We start from the raw sequence: 24414 nt of genomic DNA on the forward strand, positions 1-24414 counted from the left end.
TTTTCTGTGAGGTCTTCTCTTTCTCCCCAGATGTAGGCAGTCTGTTTTGCATTCTTCAGGTCGCTTTTTCTGGATTAGTTGTATTTGCTGTATTTTTATGTTTTATGTGATTTTGGGAGGAAGTTTCTGCCTCACTTCTTATTCCCCCTCCGCTTTACCTTTATAATTTTATAGTGCAAGTTCCTAAATTATGTTTAAGGGAAATTCATGCTATACTCTTTCAAATAGCATCAGTGTCATTCAGAAAAGATAGCTGAAATGATTTGATGAATGTGTTAAGAAAAGGTTTTTAGTGTGTCCTATTAGAACTGATTATATTTATGAACATACTGATTTTCTCTACTAATTTTGTATTCAACTGCAATCATTGTCTTAACTGTTTCCAATAAGATTTCCAGTGGATTCTTTGAGAGTTTCCAAGTATGCAATCATATCATTTGTAAATATCAATTTTGCCATCACCTTTTAGAATTTTTGTCTAATTTTTTTTTTCTTGGCTAACTGTTTTGGACAATACTTTAAGGGCGATGTTAAGTTATGAGAAAAATAGTGGACATCCTTGAGTTGTTCTTTGGGAATGCTTCTAAGTATTTTCCTCTTTAGCATTATTCTGACTTTAGGATTGAGACACATTTTATCATATTAAGTAAATTTCCAGCTGTTCATATTTTATTGGTTTTCTTTTAAATCAAGAAAGATTGTTGAGTTTTGTTAAATGCTGTTTCATTATCTGTAGAGGTAGCCAAATTATTTTTTATCTTACATATCTTGGTATGATGGCTTATATTAAATATCAAATACAAATTCCAATATTAAAACCTCGAATTACAGAAATATTTCTACTTTCTTGGTTGTAATCGTTTTATAAAAACATGTGGCAGCTTTTCCTTATTTTTTAATTCTCTTTATTTTCTTTATTTTTTAATGCTTTTAAAAAAAATTTTATTTTAAATAGTACTGCCTCTATCTGTCCTTTATAGCTTTGGTAGTATTTTGTTTGAATTCTTTTGGGCTTGGATGCTTTTTATAGAGGGTAGCTCTTAACTTTTAAAATTCAATAGTAGTTAATCTTAAATTTTCTCTCACTCCCAAGGTTAGTTTTGTTAAAAATAATATATATATATATATATATATATATATATATATATATATATATATATATCCCATTCTCCAGTTTCAAAATGTATTTTCATGGTGTTGTAACAGTAGTCATCATTGTCTCTCATTGATTTTTTAAAAATTTTCTTTGTATCTATGATTATTGTTTCTTTGTATCTTGTTTTATTTATTTCTATATTCTTTTTTGTTTTTATTAGCTGTTTGCCATATGCCTTTTTTTCTCCCAAGGAATCAACTAAAAAAAAAATATTTCTTACTCTCTTTTTCTCTTCCTTAGGCTTATTTTATTCTTGTAGCTTAAATTGTATGCTTAAAACATTTATTTTCATTCCTACTTATTAACACAATATACTGTACATGTATTCAGGTCATGATATTTCTGACCATTGTTCTAGTTTTATCTGATAGGTATTAGTATGTAGTAATATACTTTGGTTATTTTCTAGATGATGATTTTTTTTTTTTTCAGTTTTTCAGTTATTTCCATGTGGCAAATGTGTGTTTGATTTTTGGCTTAGTTATCACTTCTGATTTTATTGTGTTGCTTTCAGAGAATGTTTAATATTTCTACTTCTTTGAATTCATTGAGACTTTTTTGTCATTTTGTTTGGTAAAATTGTGTTCCATGAATACTTGAACATGTATTTTTTTCTTTTAAGATAAACAGTGTTTAATATTTCAGTGAGAACTTCCTTATTGTGTCATATATGTCTTTGATATCCTAATAACAATATATTTCTACTTCTCTCTGTATTTCCTTTAATTTGCTTTATGAATGTTGATGTTTTACTTTTTGATGAGTAGATATTCCTAATTGTTGTATCTTCATTGTAAACACATTCTTTAAGAAGAAACTTTTTGAAATTTTAGCTTTACACAAAATTTCAAAAAAAAACACCCCAAAATCCAAGGTGTTTACCAGGTCCCATGTACTCTTTAGCGAGCTTTTCTCAACTTGCATGACTGTAGTAAAATATTACAACAGGAAATTTACATTTGTTTAATTTACACAACCTATTCAGATTTTACGAGTTTTATGTGCACTCATTTGTGTATGTTTTATATTCATACTTATTATCTGAATTTATCATTTTATCAATGTTTAGCTTTATGTCACAACCCCACAATTCAGATCCAGAACTGTTCTAAAACCACAGGGCTTCTTTTCACTAACCCCTTGTAGTCATACCAGCCCTCCTGCAACTACTCCATTTCTAACCCTGCCTTCCACTAATCTGTTTTCCATCTCTCTGTATAATTTGTTAAAAAATGGGATCACATAGCATGTAGCCTTTTGAAATTGACTTTTTTCATTCAACATATTCTTGAGATCCATTCAAGATGTTAACTGCATTAGTAGTTCCTTTATTGCTGAGTGGTAGTCCATGGTTTAAGGTAACACAGTTTGTTTAACCTTACAACTGTTGAAGGACGTTTGGATAATTTCCATTTTTTGGCTTTTACAAATAAGGCTGTTATGAACATTTGTGTACAAGTTTTTGTCTGAACATGTTTCCATTTCTCTGGGGAATATACCCAAGAGTACAATTTCTGGGTCATATTCATATGGTAAGTACATGTTCAGTTTTATAAGAAACTGCCAAACATTTTTTCAGGGTAGATGTAGAATTTTACATTTCTGCTGGTTATGTGTAAATGATGTAGTTCCTCTGCATCCTTGCCAGCATTTGTATTATCACTGTTTTCTATTTTGATAATTCTGATAGGTGTGTAGTGATATCTCATTGTGATTTTAGTTTACATTTTCCTAATGGCTAATGATGTTGAACATCTTTTCATGTGCTTATTTACCATCTGTATCTCCTTTTCAGTGAAATGTCTTTTCATGTCTTTTGTTTAATTTTCTTATTGGATTAGTCTTTCTGCTGTTGAGTTTTGAGATTTCTTTATATATTATAGATAACAGGTTCATTGTTGGATCTATGGTTTGCAGATATTTTTTTCCCAATTTGTAATTTGTCTTTTCATCTTCTTAATAGGGTCTTTTGCAGAGCAAAATTTACTAATTTTTCCTTTTGTGGGTAGTACTTTTTTGTCGGGAACCATTCCATAACTATATATCCTATAGATTTTCTTCCTTGTTTTTTTTTTTCCCTCTAACATTTAAAATTTAAATTCATAATCCATTTTGAGTTAGTTTTTATGTAAGGTGTGACATTCACATTTGGATTCTTTTTTTTTTTTTTTTTTGCCTGTGAATTCCCAAGTGCTCCAGCACCTTTTCTTGGAAAAGGAATTACATCTTTTTTTAACAATATAAAACTACATGCTTTTTCTAGTTTAAAACTTTTCCTGGGGGGTCTTGAATTCAAACTTGTAGGATATTAAGATCACAACTCTTGTTTTGTTTGTATTTGTCTAGTATCCATATGTCCATTGTTTTATTTTCAACCTTCAACAACACTTAGTTTTAGATTTCAGTTTATATTATATGTTTTGTGTGTGTATGTGTGTGTGTGTGTGTGTGTATGGGTTTTGTTTTATGATCCAGTCTGAAAGTCTTTTTCTTTTGCTTGTTTAGCTCACTTACATATATTGCAATGAAAGATGGCTTAAGTTTTGAAACATAATTTTGTGTTTTACTTTAGGTTTTTAAAACTTAAAATATATAAATCTCTATGTGATATGTTTACTTTGGTCCAGTTATTTGTAGGAGATTTGTGTGAATAAGGAGGCATGTCTTTCTGTGTTACAAGATATCTAGAATTTTCCTTAAGATCCAGGATTTATTGTGTTTTCATACTTATTATCTGAATTTGTATTATATGTACAGATACAATGTTTTCTTTTAAAAACTGAATGTTTATATACTTATTTTGCCATGTTCTCTGCAGAAAGAGGTTTTTTGTTATACTAACATTGAATTTAAGCGATGATCTTGGTAAGCTTGTGTTTAGGATTAATTCTTTGATTTTCTTTTAATTATTTTAATATCTTTGATGTCTTACAAATACAAGGCCTAAAGAATTATCCTTATAAAATCTTTGGAAGGGGATGTTTAGCTAAGTTCACTTATCAAATATTTATTTGAAGGTAAAAAAGTTTTTTTTCTCCAAATAGTTTATTCTACTTAATAGAGAAGATCCCTCCAATGTTATATAATAGGGAAAGAGTTATACAACTTACATTTGTATAATGGTCTGGATTTGTAAAACATGCTTTTCCCTCAATACATGGGAATAGACATGTTTGGAGTTGATGCTTACTTAGTAAGAAGGGATTCTGTAATTTGTTCTTATTCTTCTGGGAGGTTCATAGTCCACTTTTTGAATGATGAAAGCAATGGTCTCACCAAAGAAATACACTTATGCACACAAAAGCAATTTCAATTCATGGGGACCTTCAGAAGGTCCATGGATTCTTAAATTGAGAACTACTTCTTAGAAAGCACAGGTAGAGTTCTAATGGTCTCTGAAAGGAGTACTTTTTGATTTTCAAAATACAAAGGGAAACAATGGACTACCTAAGTCTAATTGGAAATTGTTTTCATTTTATGTGGCTTCTAATTCACTTGTCCTAATGATGGTTTTTATTTCTGAATTTTGCTTCCTCTGTAGCATCTGGACAATTAGAACAGTGCTTATTTTCTTCTTTTCCAAGAGAACAGAAAGAAATAGTAAGTGTAATTTTTAAGTTTTATAAGTACATTTAAAAAAACCTATGTTTGGTTTTGTGCATTGGTTTGTAATTGGCAGGTTGTGAAATAGTGTACTGCAATGACATAAATATTGCAGAGTTGTTTACTGTAAAGCATAAAGAAGGTTATATGAATAATCAGGATGGTTCCAATTTTCATTTGTGTTATTTCTATGTTGCTCATTTAGAATTTGTTTACATAAAACAAAATAATTCATTTCTTTAAACAAAGACAAATTTTATTTAAGTTAATCACTACAGAAATTTTGTACTATTATGGAGTAAAATATAGTTTCACATCTTTGATTTGTTCGGTTAGTTACACTATTGTCTTTAACCTCACAGCCCTTAGGCTTTTATTTTTATTGAAATATGCAAATTATGATATAACCTCCTTCTGTATCCTACATATATACAGATTTTAAATAAGATTTATGGGCCATAAAATTATGTGTTAAATTAACCAAAAATATGCAAATTTCATTTTAAATGAACTTTACATGTGGCTTTTTTATTGTTTTAAGTTCTCATTATAGAAATTTCATTATAGAAAATATACAAAAGTAGATTGAGTAGTCTAATGAATCATCTCCTACCTCCTACACAACCTAAACAGTCATCAACTCATGGTCAGTTTTGTTTCATTTTTACCCTCATCCAGTTCTCTACCTACTGTGTTATTTTGAAAGTATATCCCACATACGTCTATCCACAGCAGACTTTTAGAAAATACATAAACACAATACGTTAGTATACCTAAAAAAGATTTCTTAATATCATAAAATATTAAATATAAACAAAATAAATTCCCAATTATTTCATAAATGTCATTCACTTAAAAAAATATTTTGACTCAGGATCCAAATAAGGGCCATATACATATATGACTTTCAGACTGCCCTCCTCACGACTTTTCTACCCAGTTTAGGATCTAAATTTAGTCTAGCGCAACGACAATCTCTTGCAGACACCCTTGGTTCCTTTGGCCCTCTCCCATCCTACTTGTCTGGCAAACCATGCCTTGTTCAAATATAAGCACATGCTTACCCAATGATTGGCAAAACCCCAACCTGGTTAAAAACATTTAAATGTTTAATGTATGAGAAAAGCTAATTTTGCTAGAGGAAAATCATACGTGCTGACCAGATTAAAAAATCTGTGATGCAAGTGTCAGGTATGCATTCAACACTGCTACACAGGCCTGTGTTATAGTTGTCTAGTAAATTCACCTGTTTCTCTTTGAGGCCATTTGTATCAAGTCACTAATACCAGCCTTCCTACCGAAAGCCAAATGAATATAAACCAGTCAACCAACCAAATAAAATTCAAAAGCCGCAAACAAAAAAAACCAAACCCCACAAAATCTACTTGGTTGGCCACTCTCACGTGATAGTCTTCAGAGCTTTATGGAGAAAATAGTTATAAACAGGTGAGAGCTACTCCACCACCCAAATACATTAAGTTGACTCCATTTGTTACTTAGTATGCTGTCATGGTTTTCTGGAAGACTGACCTTGATCTCATCTGTGGCTTAGCCCTACATTTATGTTCTGGATTCTAGACACTGGCCATCTCAAGAACTTGGCTCTTGCAGTTAGTCCTTCCTGTAGTTATCCTCTCTTTGGCATCATTGTTTCTACTGGATTGTTTCTGTTGACATATAATCCTGCCTCAGTACAATAATTTGGGGGGAAAACCCTATCCTGACACCATATTCCTTTAATTTATCATTCATTTCTCTTTCCCCTTCAAAGTCCTATAGTCTTTACCTCCAAAATTATCTTGACTCTGGCCACTTTTACCTTGTTTACTACTACTACAGTTCCGATTCAGGCCTTCATCATCTCTTGCTTGCATGATGGTAATGGCTTCCTAATTAGTATATTTTAAAGCTATAAATCCAATCTTTTGTCTCTTCTGTTTACAGTTCTCTAATGGCTTCCCATTGCAACCAGAGTGAAATTTGAATTCTTTACCCCGGCTTTATTGGTTTATGTCCATTTCTCCAACTTCACCTCTTTCCATTCTCCTTTTTACGTTTTTGCTCCAGCCACACTGGCCATCTTTTTGTCCTACAAACCAGTTTAAGTTCTCTGAACCTTAGTTTCCTAATTGCACAGTGGAAACAAATATTACCAGTTTAAGTTCTCTGAACCTTAGTTTCCTAATTGTACAGTGGAAACAAATATTGTTTTGGCAGGACTGTTACTAGTATTTCACATAATAAACTATATGGGAAAACATAAAAACTGGAAAGTTTTACACACATGTGGACTGATGGTACTGATTTTTTCCCCCCAAATCCTTATTATTTTGGGTTAGAGCCTAGTATAATATTGAATTGAGATGGGAATAGCAGATACCCTTGTCTAGTTCCTTATTTCAGTGGAAAACCTTAAAATTTTTACCATTAGGTGCGATGTTTGCTATAGTTTGAAAAAAATTGATAATTTTTATGAGATAAAGAAATTAAGCTTATGGTATTGTTTTCAGTGATGTTTAGTAATATACTAGATGCTGGGGGACAGGAAGAACATTAAAAATATGTTCTCTCACCTTATGGGACTAAGTGAAAAATATAAGAAACATTAAGAGTCCTTGAAATCACTTTCTAAGGAAATCAAATGTGTGAATATTTTAACTTACCAATAGACACATCAGGATATTGTTATTATATAAAGGTATTCTTTGCTTTAAAATGTTTAAATTTTCACATAAATTTAAAAAATGAATTTATTAATTCATTTGAATAGGTATTGTATATGCATTTTAAATAGACTTCATAAAAGATTGTCTTGCAGCCAGCCTTACACACTTATAGTTTTTAGCATAAAGTCAGGTACTATGTATACTATATACTGAAGCTATTGATTGTGTCTTGTTTTTCTTTGTCTGTATTAGTTTTACTTCCTTTGTTTAACAAGTTGGAGCTAGAATAAAGTAAGGGTTGGCAGACTACAGCCTGTGAGCCAAGTCCTACTCAGCATCTTGTATAGCTCATGATCTAAGAATGGTTTTTACTTTAAATCATTGAAAAATATTCAAAAGAGTAACATTTTGTGACATGTTAAATTTATATGAAATTCAAGTTTCTTTGTTTATTGGAACACAGCCATGCCCATTCACTTACATGTTTTCTATAGCTGCTTTTATTCTATTATGGCAGAGTTAAGTAGTTGTGACAGACTGTATGTGGTGTTCTCAACACTTCAGACTGTTGCAGCATGCACAGCAAATCATGGTGACACAGTAATAGTATGATAGCATTTCAAGTGCCATATGTATATTGTATTATGCCAATTTTATTTTTAGAAAGTTACCAGTGGTTATTCATCATGTAAAAACAAGAAAATGAGAAAAGTCAGACTTTGAATGTTGCACTTTTAGGGCACAATAGAGGGTGGACTATTTTGTTATCAAAACACAAAGCGTTGTGTTTATTAGCAATGACATTATAGATGTGCTATAAAAATGCAAATATACATTGACATTACTATACTAAGTATTCATCATGACATTCCCAACTCACCGGATAGTAATGGTCAACAAAGTTGGAACATTTAAAATGAAATATCTCATTTTAGCAGAATTTCATCATAAAAATAAAAAGTGAAAATGGATCTTCAACCAAAGTAAGTTGCTGAGTGGCTTATTTGTGAAGCAGAGAAAGCCATTTACCAATGGTGAGCTCATTAAATTGTGTTTGATTGCAGCAGCTAAAAAAATGTGCTCAGAGAAAATACTTGCTTGACTAGTAGCTTTTTGGCAAAAACATTTGCTTGAAGAATTGAGAATATTGGAAGCAACGTAGTAAACTTAAAAACAGAACAAATGATTTCAAGTGATCTTCCTTGGCTCTTGATGAGTTGACATATTTTTTTTTTTTCAACACTAAATTATTTATTTAACTTAAAAACTACATTAAAATATAACAAAAATAACGATGTTCTAATACAAATTTATTTAAAAATTCATATATAGTCAAACATTTTTGAAATCTATTTGAATTCCTAGATCTAAGCACATGCATTTTTTCATAATAAATAAACATAAACACTTAGGGCTGTTTTGATTAAATTTGAAAAATTTCTAACACCACACTCATCTACAAGATTGTTTAGAAATTATATTTGCTGATGGTGTTAATTCAATAAATGAAATATGAGAGGCAATGTGTGTATGCTTAAGCAAACTGATTTTAGAACTAAACTGTCTGGGTTTAAATATTGAGTTTAATTACTACTTGAATAATTTTGAGAAGTTACTGTGTGTCAATTTCTTTTTCTTTCTTTTTTTTTTTTTTTGAGAGGACATCTCTCATATTTATTGATCAAATGGTTGTTAACAACAATAAAATTCTGTATAGGGGACTCAATGCACAATCATTAATCAACCCCAAGCCTAATTTTTAACAGTCTCCAATCTTCTGAGTTGACATATTTTAATAATATTGCTCAGTTGTGTTTATTGGAGGAGTTAACACTGAGCTTGAAGTGACTGAAAAATTTAGCCTCTGAAAAATCTGTGTGGAGCAGCGGAAGGAGAGAGTGTTTCCAAAGAAATTGAAAATAAATAAAAATTCAATACAACCTGAAATGGAATCTGTTAAGATGTATTACAACTGTTGGTGGTAAAAAATATGTGTGAAGCAGAAAAAGGCTTAGTTGGATTAATTTACAAAACCTGGGAAACTGTAAGGTGTTTAAATTCTGTGGTATTCACTGTGTTTTCAACAGCAGGTACTTTGCAGAACATCTTTGAACCTATTGTTATTAAACTAATAGTGTCATTGGGGAACTTCATTTGCTCTCATGGACTTAAATGTCATCAGTTACGTGAACTTTCATCAGAAATAGAAGCTGAATATCTTGGCCTGACCTATCCCACAGCAGTTTTATGTCTTAGCAGTGGTAAAGTTTTGTTGTACTATTTTGAGCTCAGAGCCCAGATTGAAATATTTCCAAATGAGAAGAACCACCTTCAACCACTGTGACTGAACCCTTGACTGGCTTTGGAAATTAACTTTTGCTGTGAGCTTGATAGTGGGTCTTAATGAATCAACCTAAGAGTACAAGATAGAGGAATCCTTATATGTGGAATCTTTATGCTGTAAAGTCATTTAGAAAACAAATAACATTGTAATGACAGAAAGTAATTTTTTAAAAGGTGCTATGAAAAGTTAAAACAAGAAGCAAGATCTCTATTCCCACAAAAATTCACATCAGATATGTGATCTGAGCTCAAATTACAGTTCCAACTGTTTTTTAGACTCACACAAGTGCAAAGAAAGTTTTGAATATTTCAAAATCCATTTAATTGTACAGTTCAGGAAGTACCAGTAATCTTCAATTGGAAGTGACTAATTTGTGATGTAATAATGAGATAAAAGGCAAATACTAGTAGAAGAATCTAAAGAATTCTATAAATGCCTTCCAAACAATGTATATGCTCAAATAAAATATGTGCTTATGGATTGATGTCAATATTTAGCAGCACCTGTCTTTGTGAAAAAACATTTTCCAAAATCAAATGTGTAAAATGTCATTACAGATTGACATTAACAAATTAACACTTGCAATCAAGTTTGATGATGAGGAACACCAACTTTGAACCTCATTTATAGTGAAATGTTATCCCCCCCCAACAGAAAAGAAAAAATTCCATTCCTTTTATGGTAGACCTATGTTCCAAAAAGTGAACTCACTTATTATGTTTTGTCAATAAAAAGTTTGTGGAAATTTGTTTTCTCTTTTGCTTTAGAAGTACCAACTTGATTTTACCTTTTGTCCCATGAAGCCTACAATATTTACTGTCTCGCCCTTTACAGAAAAAGTCTGGTGACCTCTGGTTTAAAGAATATATATATATTTGGCGCCATCTTATCTAACTATAGTTGACTATTCTCTTTTAAAGATATTAGCAGATTTTCCCCCCTTCAGTAATAAGTCTGCTAGCACAATAAAGACTAAATGTATCTTGAAAAAAAATTTATCGGGAAATCCTCTTTTTGTAAGTTTCTATTTCTTTGGATTTTTATATAAATGATGTACTTTGACTTATGTATTCAGATGTTTGCTACCCCAGAACTTCAATGAAGAGATAATTTTATTTAGAAATCTAATTAAAAAATAATTGTTTAAATTCTATGTGACAAGATGTTTAAATCAAGATATAAGTCTTCTTTCTAGCTGGAATAATATTCTTATCTGTATAGTTTAAATATTTCCAGAGGAAAACTGGAAACCTAAAATAAATTTGTAAAGCAGACACTGACACTCATAAATGATATTCTTTGAAGTGATTTTTCATGTTCTGCCATGCCAACCTAAATAAGTAGGCAAATATTAGAAAAGTTTAATTTTGAAAAAAGTAATTATTATCCCCTTCCTCTTCAAGTCCTTCCTCAAGTATAATACTATAGATTTTCAAAAAGTTTCTTTTATTAGTGCTCAGTATCTGACAGTTGGATAACCGTAAATTATGCACTTCTTATAAACAGAACATTTTTATTACTGATGTATAAAAAGAGATTAGCTATTTTATAAATTAATATGGGTGGGCTTTTGAAAAGAGATAATAGAAAGTAATGTTTCTGGAAATCTTTGAAAATATATATATTTTTAAATTCAATAGGTGTTCTATGTAAATCTATTTTCCCCCTATTTAGGTGGTAATATGTAGGCTAAAATATATGTATATAGGTAAAGATTGAGATGATTTTTGTCTGTACATACCAGTAAGAAATCCTAAAATGAAACAGTTTTCTTATAGTCACTTAATGTATATCAGTTGGTATCATTTTTTTCTTATATCTAAGTATCTTAATATCTGATTCAGTTTTTATTTACATCTTGTTTTCTAGACGAAGCATTGGATGATTTAAAATCTCAGAAGAAAAAAATAGTAAGTTAACTTTTATTTAATTTATATAAAACTAATAAATTAAGAACCGAATAGTTAATGTTTATATGTTGTAAGTAGTGACTGTCCAAAAAACAAGTATGCTTTTAGATAGCATTTTAATAATAAAGCTAAATTATGAATATTTTTGCTAGTTAATAATGATTGACAGGAAAAAGTAGTTAGATTGACTTTTGAGATTCTAAGAATTCATTTCAGTTGGAAGCTGAGAAGTAAGTAAATGAATCATATTGGAAGATTAAATGAGGCAGAGGGATAAAAAGGTAGGTTGTCCAGATTGATAATTAGAGCCAAAAAAGGACCATTCACATATGTTAGTTCTCAGTTTTTCTTGACAAAATAAGGCCTAGGAGAGAGGAAATCCAGAAGATGGGTGGTAAAAGAAATTTAACCTGAAAAGGCTGGAGAAAGGGGGAAAGAGAAAGAATCTTTTTCTTTAGTTTCTTCCATTTTTCTGCCAGCAACTCTGATAACATGAGTATCTAGTTGTGGGGCAAGTTAAATGCATCCTTTGGATATATTGGAAGGAGGGCCAAGATTAAGAGAGGAGGGTCCCTAGATATTTAGAGGTTGTTATGTAATAGTCTCTATTAAGTGAATCGAACTTGGTGTTTGACTTTAATTTACATGTTTTTTTATGTAATTATTTTTGAAGTATAAAAATAATAATTGATAACTATATCATTATATATGCTTTCCATGTTATGTGGCAATTTATTTAATGAAATTTGATCAGTTGCAAATGACCAGTTCAATGTATTATAGTGTAATGTAATAAGTAACAATTATATATGTGACTAATAAAAATTATGAAGGTTAAGATTCATGTAAAAAATTGTTCTGTGAATTGGTAATAAAAGACACTGGTCTCAAGGGTTTTAAGTACCTGAAAAATAAAGGGATTTAATTCTGAAAGGATTCCTTGTCTTTTTTGTTTGCTGCTTCTTCGGTGTTCTTTAAGGTATTTATCAAAATTATATTGACATTTTGATGGTCCTAAATTGAAACATTGATGGTTCTCAGAGGAAAATGTGATATTATTGGTTTGGTTTGCTGATATGGTAAATAAGGAGAGCTGGTAGTGGTGATCACAGCCAACTTTAGCTGGACCAAGATGGAGAAACACTGATTAAAGTAGAAAAGACACGTAGGAAGACAAAAGAAAAAAATAGAACAAAATGAAAAATTATAAGTGATGAGAAGCTAGCCCAATATCAGTGTAATCACATGACCAGAAAACAGAACCTTGGAGAACATATGATTGGGGAAAAACTGTATCAGTAGAGTAACAGAGCAGACTTTTCAAGTTCTGTGAAAGGACAAGCCAAGCTATTTAATAGCCCTTAAAGGAATCACAGTATAAAAGATGCTCCTCTATGTAGGCCTGACCATTGGGAAATTCAGTTCAGGGTTCAATAGTTGTAGTATACAAATGGTTCATGAGGCTTCAATGTTACAGAGTAGTTCAGTATGGCATTTATCTTGTAGTATGATTAAAGAAAAATAAGTTGGCTACTGTAACTAATTGATCGGGGAACACAATTTGCACTGACTTGTTATAATACTGTTGTTACTGGGAACTCTTCTGTGGGCCTTTATGCAGCTGTTTAGTTTGAGTACCTTTGCACTTTGTTTAGAACAATAGGTGTTAAGGGCGAATTAGTAAGGAGCACAGTGCTAGCTAGTGATTATGCTGGTTAAGAGAGGAAAAGTCATGATGTTGCTTTTGAGCAAAAGCTAAATGTAATAAAAAATGATCTTGTTCATTGATGTTTAAGTTTAAATTATACAGTTATAGCTTTAAAAATACTTTTATAGTTGAAATGCTGGCAGGAAAAATAACAAACTAATATTATCCAACTTGTAACCCTTCCATTAACAAAATTAATACAAGTTATATTTACTACCCAACATTTTATTAAAGGTGGTTTCCTTAAGGATGCATCTCTCTAATCTATATAGATTTGTAATATTATTTGTAAAAGTGTAATTTGTAACAATGAACATGAATTATCAATTGATTTAAAAGTTAAATTACTTAGAAAGGACCAATGTTTTAAATGTAAGATCTTAATGTAAGTATTTACTCATTAAAATAAAGCAAGGAATTAATCTTCAGTTAGCTAAAGAATTCCCAAGTCTTCATATGATGCATTCTGCCCTCACATATGTTTTGTGGTCTCAAAAAAATTTTTTCAGTTAAAAAAAAAATCACTGTTCATAATCTCTCTGCATCCATGAACATCCCATCAAAACAGTTCAAAATTAAGATCCATTAAAACATGAATCAGAATGACCTCTTTAAGTGACTTCATGACTGCTGTGCTTTTTCCAGAATAGTATTTCTATGCAGTAATTCCTTTCTGGCATTTCTCAGGAAATTCATGTTTTCTAAATTATGAGAAAAATCAGTTGAGAAATTGGGAACATGGGAAGAGGTGCTATAATTCTCTGAGAATTAAAGCTTAACAATCAACTATAAATGTTACTGGTTCAGAGGAATCCACTATTGTCAGTTTAAAGCAAGAGCAAGAAGTGCTAGTATGTTGAGCAGTAGGTTAATGGGTAACAGGCCAGGAACATGTAAAAGAGAAGGCACAGTCTAATAGTCTTGCTGTTGTGGTCATGTTTAGGTGTGTTTTAGGGCCCATGTCTTTTATTTATTTTTTTGCATCTTGTTGATCATATTTCTTGAAAGGGTTGGAGAAAAATTAAAATAACATCTAAAGAAATTTGTAAGTTATATGCAAATCAACTCCTTTCAGGAGTGGAGGGATCCTTGGTCATTTCTTAATATCAAAATTTATGCAGGTTTCTCTTTTTGAGTATCTTCTACATTTAAAGAGGCAATCATACAAAGTGTCCTATATTCCACACAGGGCAAATTCTTTGTTTCAGCCAACTCTCAATGGAGGTGCAACTAGTACAACACCATTTTCCTGAACAAAGAGCATCGGAATATTCTGTTTTGTAGATTTATATATCTCTTCATATGATTCTTCATCAGTTTCTATAGTAGTCACAGTTTCTAACACATTGCCCAATATCATATTTAAATGTTGATCCTAAGCATGTAATCTGCCTCGAAGCTCCCTGTCATTTCTCATTTTCACATAAATTCGCTCATCTAGGCTGAGCCCAATTAGATCCAGGGGCTCTTCTACGGTGTAGGTAGTTTGTTGCTGCTCTATGTCGTCAGCCATGTTTCAAACCCTCCGCTCTTTTGGTCCTGTCTTTTAATGGTGAGCTCTTCTTACAAATAAATATTAATAAGCTTACACACATAGTATATGAAATTCTATGAATGCTATTCCATGAAATAAAGTTTGGAGGCGAAAGAAGTCTTTACATTGGAAGTTTCAGTATGGGATTCTGTGTAGGGCTGTCAACCTCACTAGAAGTTTCAAATGTTACATGTTTTATATTATCAAATAATGTTTGTTGATGTTTTCAAGTCTTTGAATATTCACTGTAGGCTACATGTTTTTCTAAATATTTTAACAGAAGAAATGCAAAGAGAAAAGGTGTGACTTCATTGTGGGATACTCCTGTATGAGATCAGAAAGTGATATAAAATCTGAACTAGTAAAAACAATATTGATTTCAACAGCAAAACCAAAATTAGGATAAGAGGCAATATTTTCACACTGTAAAAGGATGAGTTTAAATGATGCAAGATGTACCCTAATGTTCTGAATTGAAGATACTTTTTGTTACTCTTAATTTGAGCAATGTTAAAGCAAAATGAAAGAAATTTTTCTATATTTGAAATACTTGTCATGAAACAAAGGTCAAGAATATTGGATGGGACAATTATGCATTGTGTGTTTTAAATTTTTAATTCAAGAATGATAGTTTAAATATTTAATATTTGTAGAATTATCTTTCAAAATTAAAAAAATTGACATTTATTTTGTGTTAGTGTTTTAGTATTCTCTATGATGAAATGTCTATCAGGTAGAAATAATTTTTACATGTTACTGAAATACACCTCATTAATATTGACTCACAATAAATGTTTTTCTCTTTTTAATAAAAAAATTCTGAAACAGTAAAATCACATCACAGAAAAACAGTTCACTGTTATTTATTATTTAAAATATATAAAATATTATGAAAAATACAGAGTAACTTATAATTTAGGGAATTCTGAGAATCCAATTTCTCATTTCCAAATCTTGGGATTAATGTATTGGTTATTTGGAAATACTTGTTTTGGACCCATTTTGAATAATTGAGGTATCACTGAATATTATGTGTTACTGTGTTAGGTACTGTTCTGGCCCTTTCCCCTATATTATTATATTTAAATTACACAACAGTGCTGTGAAGAAAGTATTAATGAGTCTACAAAAGGAAAAGCTAGCGTTACAGACTTGCTCAAAGTCTTTCTAGCAAATTAAGAATGAGGGTTTGCTTTGAACCCAGACTTTTTCTGACTTCAACATTTCAAGTTCGTGATCTTTCCACTGATTAGAAAGTCTGTTAAAAACAAGTTACTCACTTAAAATGTTGTATGGATAAGTGTGTTAACTAAGCTCTTATGTGAAAAAAAATTTTTAAATAAATGTAAAAAGGAGAATGGGTTGTGCTTTTTAGTGCTTTTAAACATGATTTCATTTAAGATTTTTATATGTACATAGATACAAACATGGATATTCACTGAATGGTGTACCAGGAATTGCATTCATCTGATGAAGTGGCATTTTGGTTTTGAGTTTTGTGTGTTGTTTTAAAGATTACAGTTATATCTAATTTTCTTTTTAAGCCTAGCAATAGTCTTAGTGTAGAACTTTGCTGTCTAAATCAAGTAGCCACTAGCTCCATGTAGCTTTTAAAATTTGTATTACTTAAAATGGAATAAAATTACAATTCAGTTCCTCAGTTGCACAAGCAACATTTAAAGCGCTCATTTTTCACATATGGCTTGGGTACTGTGTTGTGCAGGTATAAACTATTTCCATCATTACATAAAGCTCTATTGCCACAACACTGGTCTAAAACATCAAAAATTAATTTTTAGAGATCAGGGATTCAGTTTTTTGGTGTTCCATGTAGATTATGTTAGTTTGAGGATATGTTCTGTCATGTTCTCTCTCTACCTCCATTCCCAGTTTTTCCCCAACTCTACAGTAATATTATGAACATTTTCTTTACATCAGAAAATTAAACTTGCTTATTTTGAAAATTTATCATAATTTTGAAATAGGAAAATGTTTTAGTTTCACTAAACCAAGGTTAATAAGTAATTCATCTAAGTGCTTAGCTTCTTAAATGTTGAATTGTTTTTAATGAGGAATCCATTGACTTACTTTTGTGGCAGCATATTTTTAACTGGAATTTTAACTTGGTAAATGTGCTCTGCATTGAATTTTAAAATAAACGCCCTTTGGAATAAATAAGACGTTTAATACATCTAATTGGTTATTTGTGCTTGCTCAGAAGGGAAATGCTTCTTTTCATTTTTTTTTTGTAAATGTATTTTATTCTACACATTAGCTATTTGTTGTAACTGTGACTGTCTTGTACTAAAGTTACACTTTTTCTGATATTGGGCTGTAACTGCTAAAATGATACTTCACTAGTGATTAGTTTTAAAATTAAACCCCTGTATTAAGCTATAAAGTGATGGGAGTGCATTGCAAATAAAATGCTATAATTAATGAAGTTTTAATTACATACAGTCCCTAGTATGAGCATAGAACTCAGTAAAATTTTTACTTAAATTCTTACTATGTTCAGTTTTTCTCCCTTTAAAGTTGTTTGAATTTATATAAAAGGGGGAGCTTCAGCTTTTAAAGTCATTTGAGTAAATTCCATGGCTGGTCTCCCAGTTAGTGAGTTTTCACTGCATTTGCAGCAAGCTAATTGCTTCTGCTAATAAATAATCTAAAATCGATGCTGACAGCAGTTAATTGGCACAGAGATTTTAGTTTGTAAAGCTCTTGGCTAACGACCTTCTTTAAATTAATAGCGTTAAGTGCTATGAGGAAATAAATCTGAGGAATTGCCTGTCATTTGCTTGTCATGTCTAATAACTTCCAATAATGGTGGCTGATAGATTTTTGCACATTCCATTATTGAAGTTGGTGCATGTAATTATTCTCCTCATTATATGTAAACAATTAGCAGTATTTGGTATTTCCTTGCAGTAAAGCTGTTAAATACAAGTAACATATTAGATGTTAGAAGCCATTTTGAAATCTGGATTTTAATTATTTGAATGTAGGAAGTCTTTAATGTGATCTGGACATATTGTGTGCTGTTTATTTTAAACATTGTACTTGGAGCACTTCTTGAATAGGACTTAGAGAAATAAGTAGCATGTGTTTTAAAATGTGACAATTTGTAAAAATTTTTGTTCACAGCTTGAGGAGGTCATGGAAAAAGAAACTTATAAAACGGCTAAATTGATTCTTGAAAGATTTGATCCAGACTCAAAGAAAGCAAAGGTAAGACTGATATCACTACTATTTTATTATAAATTGCACATTGTAATAGGTTACTGCAATAACATTCTTGTAATTGACAGGAGTTTGAGCCGCCATCTGCTGGAGCAGCTGTAACTGCAAGACCTGGACAAGGTAAATAACTTTGTAGAAACTGCTGCTGCTGTTGGGAAGATCACCCAAGTGAGTTCAAAAGTGTGATAGAGGTGTGTAAAAACTTATGTAATACTTTCATGTTAATTTATCTTTGGTAATTTGGGATATGACTTGGAGTAGATGGCAATACATTTATTTCATTTTGATTTTATAGGAATATGTTGATAAGATATTATCTGTTGAGATTAAATATATAATTGATTGTAATCATTTGACTTAAGTATTTTCACCTACATTTTATGTTTTCCCCTTTCAAATAATAATCTCTTAGAATATCTGTTATTATGAAAATTCCTAAATTTTTAAGTTTTATTTTTGAGGAATTCAATAAAGATTTTTGTCAAACTTGAAGTTTCTTCTAGAATAACATATTTTGCAAGAGAAAATAATTCATTAAATAGGAAAAAAATTGAATTACTGCTATGTAACACATTAACTCTTTTTGAGGTTATATTGCCAGATTATTAGTGAAACCATTACTATCATATTACATATGCAAATATTATGCAAATTTAAAAATTCATTATTTTAAGTGGTTACATAAAACTTTCCCAAGGCACATGTGAAAAGATACTTTTGAGTTTGAATTGGTTTCTCTCTTTGTTCTCTTCTCTAGAATATAATAATATAGTTTGTAAAGCTTTTGTTGCAGTGTATATAGAATAAACTATTAAAAAAATTAGCCTCTATTCTTACAGTGATTTGTAGCCTGGTTTATAAAGTTAGTGTGACATTTAGAACTTTAAGAAGTCAATTCTTTTACAAATATCTAAAGACCATGGATACTAAATAAGCCATCATAGTTTTAGCTTTTTTTTTAAGTTAGCTCTGTGGGAGGAATGCCACCCTTCCCCATTCTCCTATAAGTAAGATTTTGGTTTACAGAAATATTAGCCTGCTCTTTTGATAAATTTAAAAGTTTACAGATGATTTAAAAAAATTAGGCATAGACACTTGAAATGAAACTCTTATTCATAGTTTAAATTTTTCTACAACTTATACTTCTTTCTAGTAATTATTAAAAAGTTGTTTGTCTTATAGGTCAGGTTTTGATATGATAATTTTTATAGTATTTTGTATAACTGATTACTAACTTTTCAAAAATATGTTAAAAATAACTAGTGAATATATTTTTTAAATGTGATATTTTATAGAAAGCTGTTGTTACTTTTTAAAAATTATTATGTACTCTCATTAATAAAGAATAGATGTATGGTCCCTTTTACTGACACTTTAAGTATTTATTAATATTTAGGTAATATAAATTCCTTCAAGAAACTAAACTTATCTTTTCTTGGAAGCATGAAACCCAAATGAATTTTTTCCTTCTGATGTCATATCACAATCATAAAAAAACCATTGCTGGTCTATCTGCTTTGGATTCCTGTGGTACTGCTTTGAATATTCTTTTAGGAAGAATTAACCCTTAGCTGTAATATAAATGAATCATTCATTTAAAAGAATGTGTTAAATAACTCTTCTGTGCAGACACTATGGGGAATAAAGAGATGAATATAACATGGTTTTTGACCTTAAGAAGTTTATAACCTATTTTTTTTTTCTTTTAAAAAATGTTTGTTTTGACGTGTACTATTCTAGTAATTCTAGCTCTTCCAGGTCTGTAGTAATTAACAGCTGTTTGGAATTTTTTCCTTATTTTAAAAAATTCTAAACTATATCTCAGTATGAATCTACTTTTTGACAATTACAATTTAGTTTTGCTGTTTAATCTAATCCTTTCAAATATGTTAGGTTCTTATCATTTCATAGGTGACTTAGTCATACATTTCATTTGTTTTATCCTTCCTTCCTCTCTGTCTCTCTCCATCCTCCCTCCCTCCTCTTTCTTTCACCTGATTCTGAATGTATAATAGAAAGTGGAAAAAAGTACTAAATATTTATGTACATATGTGCTTGAGTAGATCTGCTCTTCTAATTGTGGTGTCCTTATTTTACTTGCTTTCTTGCATGATTGAGTCAGAACTTTCATATGTAGTAGATATCTTTCTTTCATTTTTTTATTACTTAGTTCCTAATTTTATTTGCTTGTAAAATATGAAAATTGTGTTCTTTGATTTGTTTAGTTTTAGCACTGAAAAGGAGTATAATATTTACCAGACATGATATTAACCTGGCTCTCTCCCCCTTTCTTAACAGACTTAATCTTTTAGAATGTTTTTAGATTTATAAAAAAATTGCAAAGCTAGTACAGCGTTCCCATACACCCTTTACGTTAACATAGTAGTACTATTGTCAGGATTAATGAACCAATAGTGGCTATTATTAACTTAAAGTCCATAGTTTAATCTTAGTTAAACTAAGATTTCCTTAGTTTTTAACTAATGTCCTTTTTCTGTTCTGTCTCATGCAGGATACCATATTGCATTTAGTTCAATTGCATAAACTTCAAACTTATGGCTGTGCCAGTTTCTCATACTTTCCTTGTTTTTGATAATCTTGACAGCGTAGTCCTGACTCCTTTTTATAAGGAATTTTTATCAGTGAGTGCTTAATCCTAGGGAATCAGTATCATCATTTGATATGAAGGAGTAAATGAACATAAAATATTGATGTATATGTTATACATACATACACTGAATAGAATCATATGGTGTTAGATGATTAGCATTCTGGTTTTGTAGAAATCATGGATTGAGAGATGGAAAGACTTTATATATTATTACTGGATTACAAAGTAATAAACCTTGGATTTAGTGAAAAATGGAATTTGCCACAGTATAAATTCCTGAATAGCTTCTGTAGAATAAAAACACTTGATATTTGGGGATGGTGAAAAATTCAATTATTTTCAGAGTTCTAATTAGCAATAGGAATAAATTTGACTACTGTGCGCTTATTTCTGGTTTATTAATTTGTTTTATTTATTTTTATTTTTTATTTTGCTATCATTAATGTACAATTACTTGAACATTATGGTTATTAGACTCCCCCTATTATCAAGTGCCCTCAACATACCCCATTACAGTTACTGTCCATCAGCGTAGTAAGGTGCTATAGAATCATTACTTGACTTCTCTGTATATACTGCCTTTTCCGTGTCCCACACCCCTGCTACATTATGTGTGCTAATCGTAATGCTCCTTTTTCCCCCTTATCCCTCCCCACCTATCCTCCCAGTCCCTTCCCCTTTGGTAACTGTTAGTCCATTTTTGGGTTCTGTGAGTCTGCTGCTGTTTTGTTACTTCAGTTTTTTCTTTGATCTTATACTCCACAGATGAGTTAAATCATTTGATACTTGTCTTTCTCTGCCTGGCTTATTTCACTGAGCATAATACCCTCTAGCTCCATCCATGTTGTTGCAAATGGTAGGATTTATTTTCTTCTTATGGCTGAATAATATTCCATTGTGTATATGTACCACATCTTCTTTATCCATTCATCTACTGATGGACACTTAGGTCGCTTCCATTTCTTGGCTACTGTAAATAGTGCTGCGATAAACATAGGGGTGCATATGTCTTTTTCAAACTGGGCTCCTGCATTCTTGGGGTAAATTCCTAAGAGTGGAATTCCGGGGTCAAGTGGTATTTCTATATTGAGATTTTTGAGGAACCTCCATACTGCTTTCCACAATGGTTGAACTATTTTACATTCCCACCAGCCAAGTAGGAGGGTTCCCCTTTCTCCACATCCTCACCAACATTTCTTGTTGTTTGTCTCTTGGATGGTGGCCGTCCTAACTGGTGTGAGGTGATATCTCATTGTGGTTTTAATTTGCATTTCTCTGATGATTAGCGATGTGGAGCATCTTTTCATGTGCCTGTTGGCCATCTGAATTTCTTCTTTGGAGAAGTGTCTGTTCAGCAACTCTGCCCATTTTTTAATTGGATTATTTACTTTTTGTTTGTTGAGGTGTGTGAGCTCTTTATATAATTTGGATGTCAACCCCTTATCAGATATGTCATTTATGAATATATTCTCCCATACCGTAGGATGTCTTTTTGTTCTACTGATGGTGTCCTTTGCTGTACAGAAGCTTTTTAGTTTGATATAGTCCCACTTGTTCATTTTTGCTTTTGTTTCCCTTGCTCGGGGAGATATGTTTATGAAGAAGTTGCTCATGTTTATGTCCAAGAGATTTTTGCCTATATTTTTTTCTAAGAGTTTTATGGTTTCATGATTTACATTCAGGCCTTTGATCCATTTTGAGTTTATCTTTGTGTGTGGGGTTAGACAAAAATCCAGTTTCATTCTTTTACATGTAACTGTCCAGTTTTCCCAACAACAGCTGATGAAGAGGCTGTTATTTCCCCATTATAAATCCATGGCTCCTTTATTGTGTATTAATTGACCATATATTCTTGGGTTTATATCTGGGCTCTCTATTCTGTTCCACTGGTCTATGAGTCTGTTCTTGTGCCAGTACCAAATTGTCTTGATTACTGTGGCTTTGTAGTACAGCTTGGAGTCAGGGAGCATAATCCCCCCAGCTTTATTCTTCCTTCTCAGGATTGCTTTGGCTTTTTGGGGTCTTTTGTGGTTCCATATGAATTTTAGAACTATTTTCTCTAGTTCATTGAAGAATGCTGTAGGTATTTTGATAGGGATTGCATTGAATCTGTAGATTGCTTTAGGCAGGATGGCCATTTTGACAATATAAATTCTTCCTAGATAAGAGCATGGGATGAATTTCCATTTATTAGTGTCCTCTTTAATTTCTTTAAGAGTGTTTTGTAGTTTTCAGGGTATAGATCTTTCATTTCCTTGGTTAGGTTTATTCGTAGGTATTTTATTCTTCTTGATGCAATTATAAATGGAATTGTGTTCCTGATTTCTCTTTTGGCTAGTTCATTGTTAGTGTATAGGAATGCAACAGATTTCTGTGTGTTATTTTTGTATCCCGCAACTTTGCTGAATTCAGATATTAGATATAGTAGTTTTGGAGGGGATTCTTTAGGGTTTTATGTGTACAATATCATGTCATCTGCAAACAGGAACAGTTTGACTTCTTCCTTGCCAATCTGGATGCCTTTTATTTCTTTGTGTTTCTGATTGCCATGGCTAGGACCTCCAGAACTATGTTGAATAAAAGCGGGGAGAGTGGGCATCCTTGTCTTGTTTCCAGTCTTAAAGGAAAAGCTTTCAGCTTCTCACTGTTAAGTGTAATGGTGGCTGTGGGTTTGTCATATATGGCCTTTTTTATGTTGAGGTACTTGCCCTCTATACCCATTTTGTTGAGAGTTTTTATCATGAATTGATGTTGAATTTTGTCAAATGCTTTTTCAGCGTCTGTGGCGATAATCCTGTGGTTTTTGTCCTTCTTTTTGTTGATGTAGTGAATGGTGTTGATGGATTTTTGAATGTTGTACCATCCTTGCATCCCTGGGATGAACCCCACTTGATCATGATGGATGATATTTTTGAATTCGGTTTGTTAATATTTTGTTGTGTATTTTTGCATCTATGTTCTGTATTGGTCTGTAATTTTCTTTTTTTGTGGTGTCTTTGCCTGCTTTTGGTATTAGAGTGATGCTGACCTCGTAGAATGAGTTTGGGAGTATTCCCTCCTCTTCTACTTTTTGTAAAACTTTAAGGAGGATGGGTATTGGGTCTTCATTGAATGTTTGATAAAATTCAGCAGTGAAACCATCTAGCCAGGAGTTTTGTTCTTAGGAATTTTTTTGGTTACTAATTCTTTCTGTGTTGGTAATTGGTCTATTCAGATTTTCTGTTTCTTGCTGGGTCAGCCTTGGAAGGTTGTATTTTTCTAGAAAGTTGTCCATTTCTTCTAGTTTATCCAGTTTGTTAGTATATAATTTTTCATAGTATTCTCTCAAAATTCTTTGTATTTCTTTGGTGTCCGTAGTGATTTTTCCTTTCTCATTTCTTATTCTGTTTATTTGTGTGCACTCTGTTTTTTTCTTGATAAGTCTGGCTAGTGGTTTATCTATTTTGTTAATTTTTTTGAAGAACCAGCTCCTGCTTTCATTGATTCTATTGTTTTATTCTTCTCAATTTTTTAAATTTCTGCTTTAATCTTTATTATGTCCCTCCTTCTACTGACTTTGGGCCTCATTTGTTCTTCCTTTTCTAGTTTCATTAATTGTGAGTTTAGACTGTTCATTTGGAATTGTTCTTCTTTCCTGAGGTT

General features: G+C 31.3%; 1 protein-coding gene and 1 pseudogene across 1 annotated transcript in view; one reads left to right on the forward strand and one right to left on the reverse strand.

Moving 5' to 3' along the window:
- Window positions 1–24414, forward strand: part of LNPK (lunapark, ER junction formation factor) — a 93685-nt gene that overhangs the window by 19593 nt on the left and 49678 nt on the right. Inside the window, exons 5-8 of the mRNA XM_036879426.2 lie at window positions 4698–4756; window positions 11639–11679; window positions 18066–18149; window positions 18230–18281. Coding sequence (XP_036735321.1) covers window positions 4698–4756; window positions 11639–11679; window positions 18066–18149; window positions 18230–18281 — 236 coding nt within the window. The remainder of the gene's footprint in view (window positions 1–4697; window positions 4757–11638; window positions 11680–18065; window positions 18150–18229; window positions 18282–24414) is intronic.
- Window positions 13302–15502, reverse strand: LOC118909191 (U6 snRNA-associated Sm-like protein LSm3; annotated as a pseudogene).

The sequence above is a fragment of the Manis pentadactyla genome, chromosome 6 (assembly GCF_030020395.1).
Source record: "Manis pentadactyla isolate mManPen7 chromosome 6, mManPen7.hap1, whole genome shotgun sequence".
Taxonomy (NCBI): Eukaryota; Metazoa; Chordata; class Mammalia; order Pholidota; family Manidae; genus Manis; species Manis pentadactyla.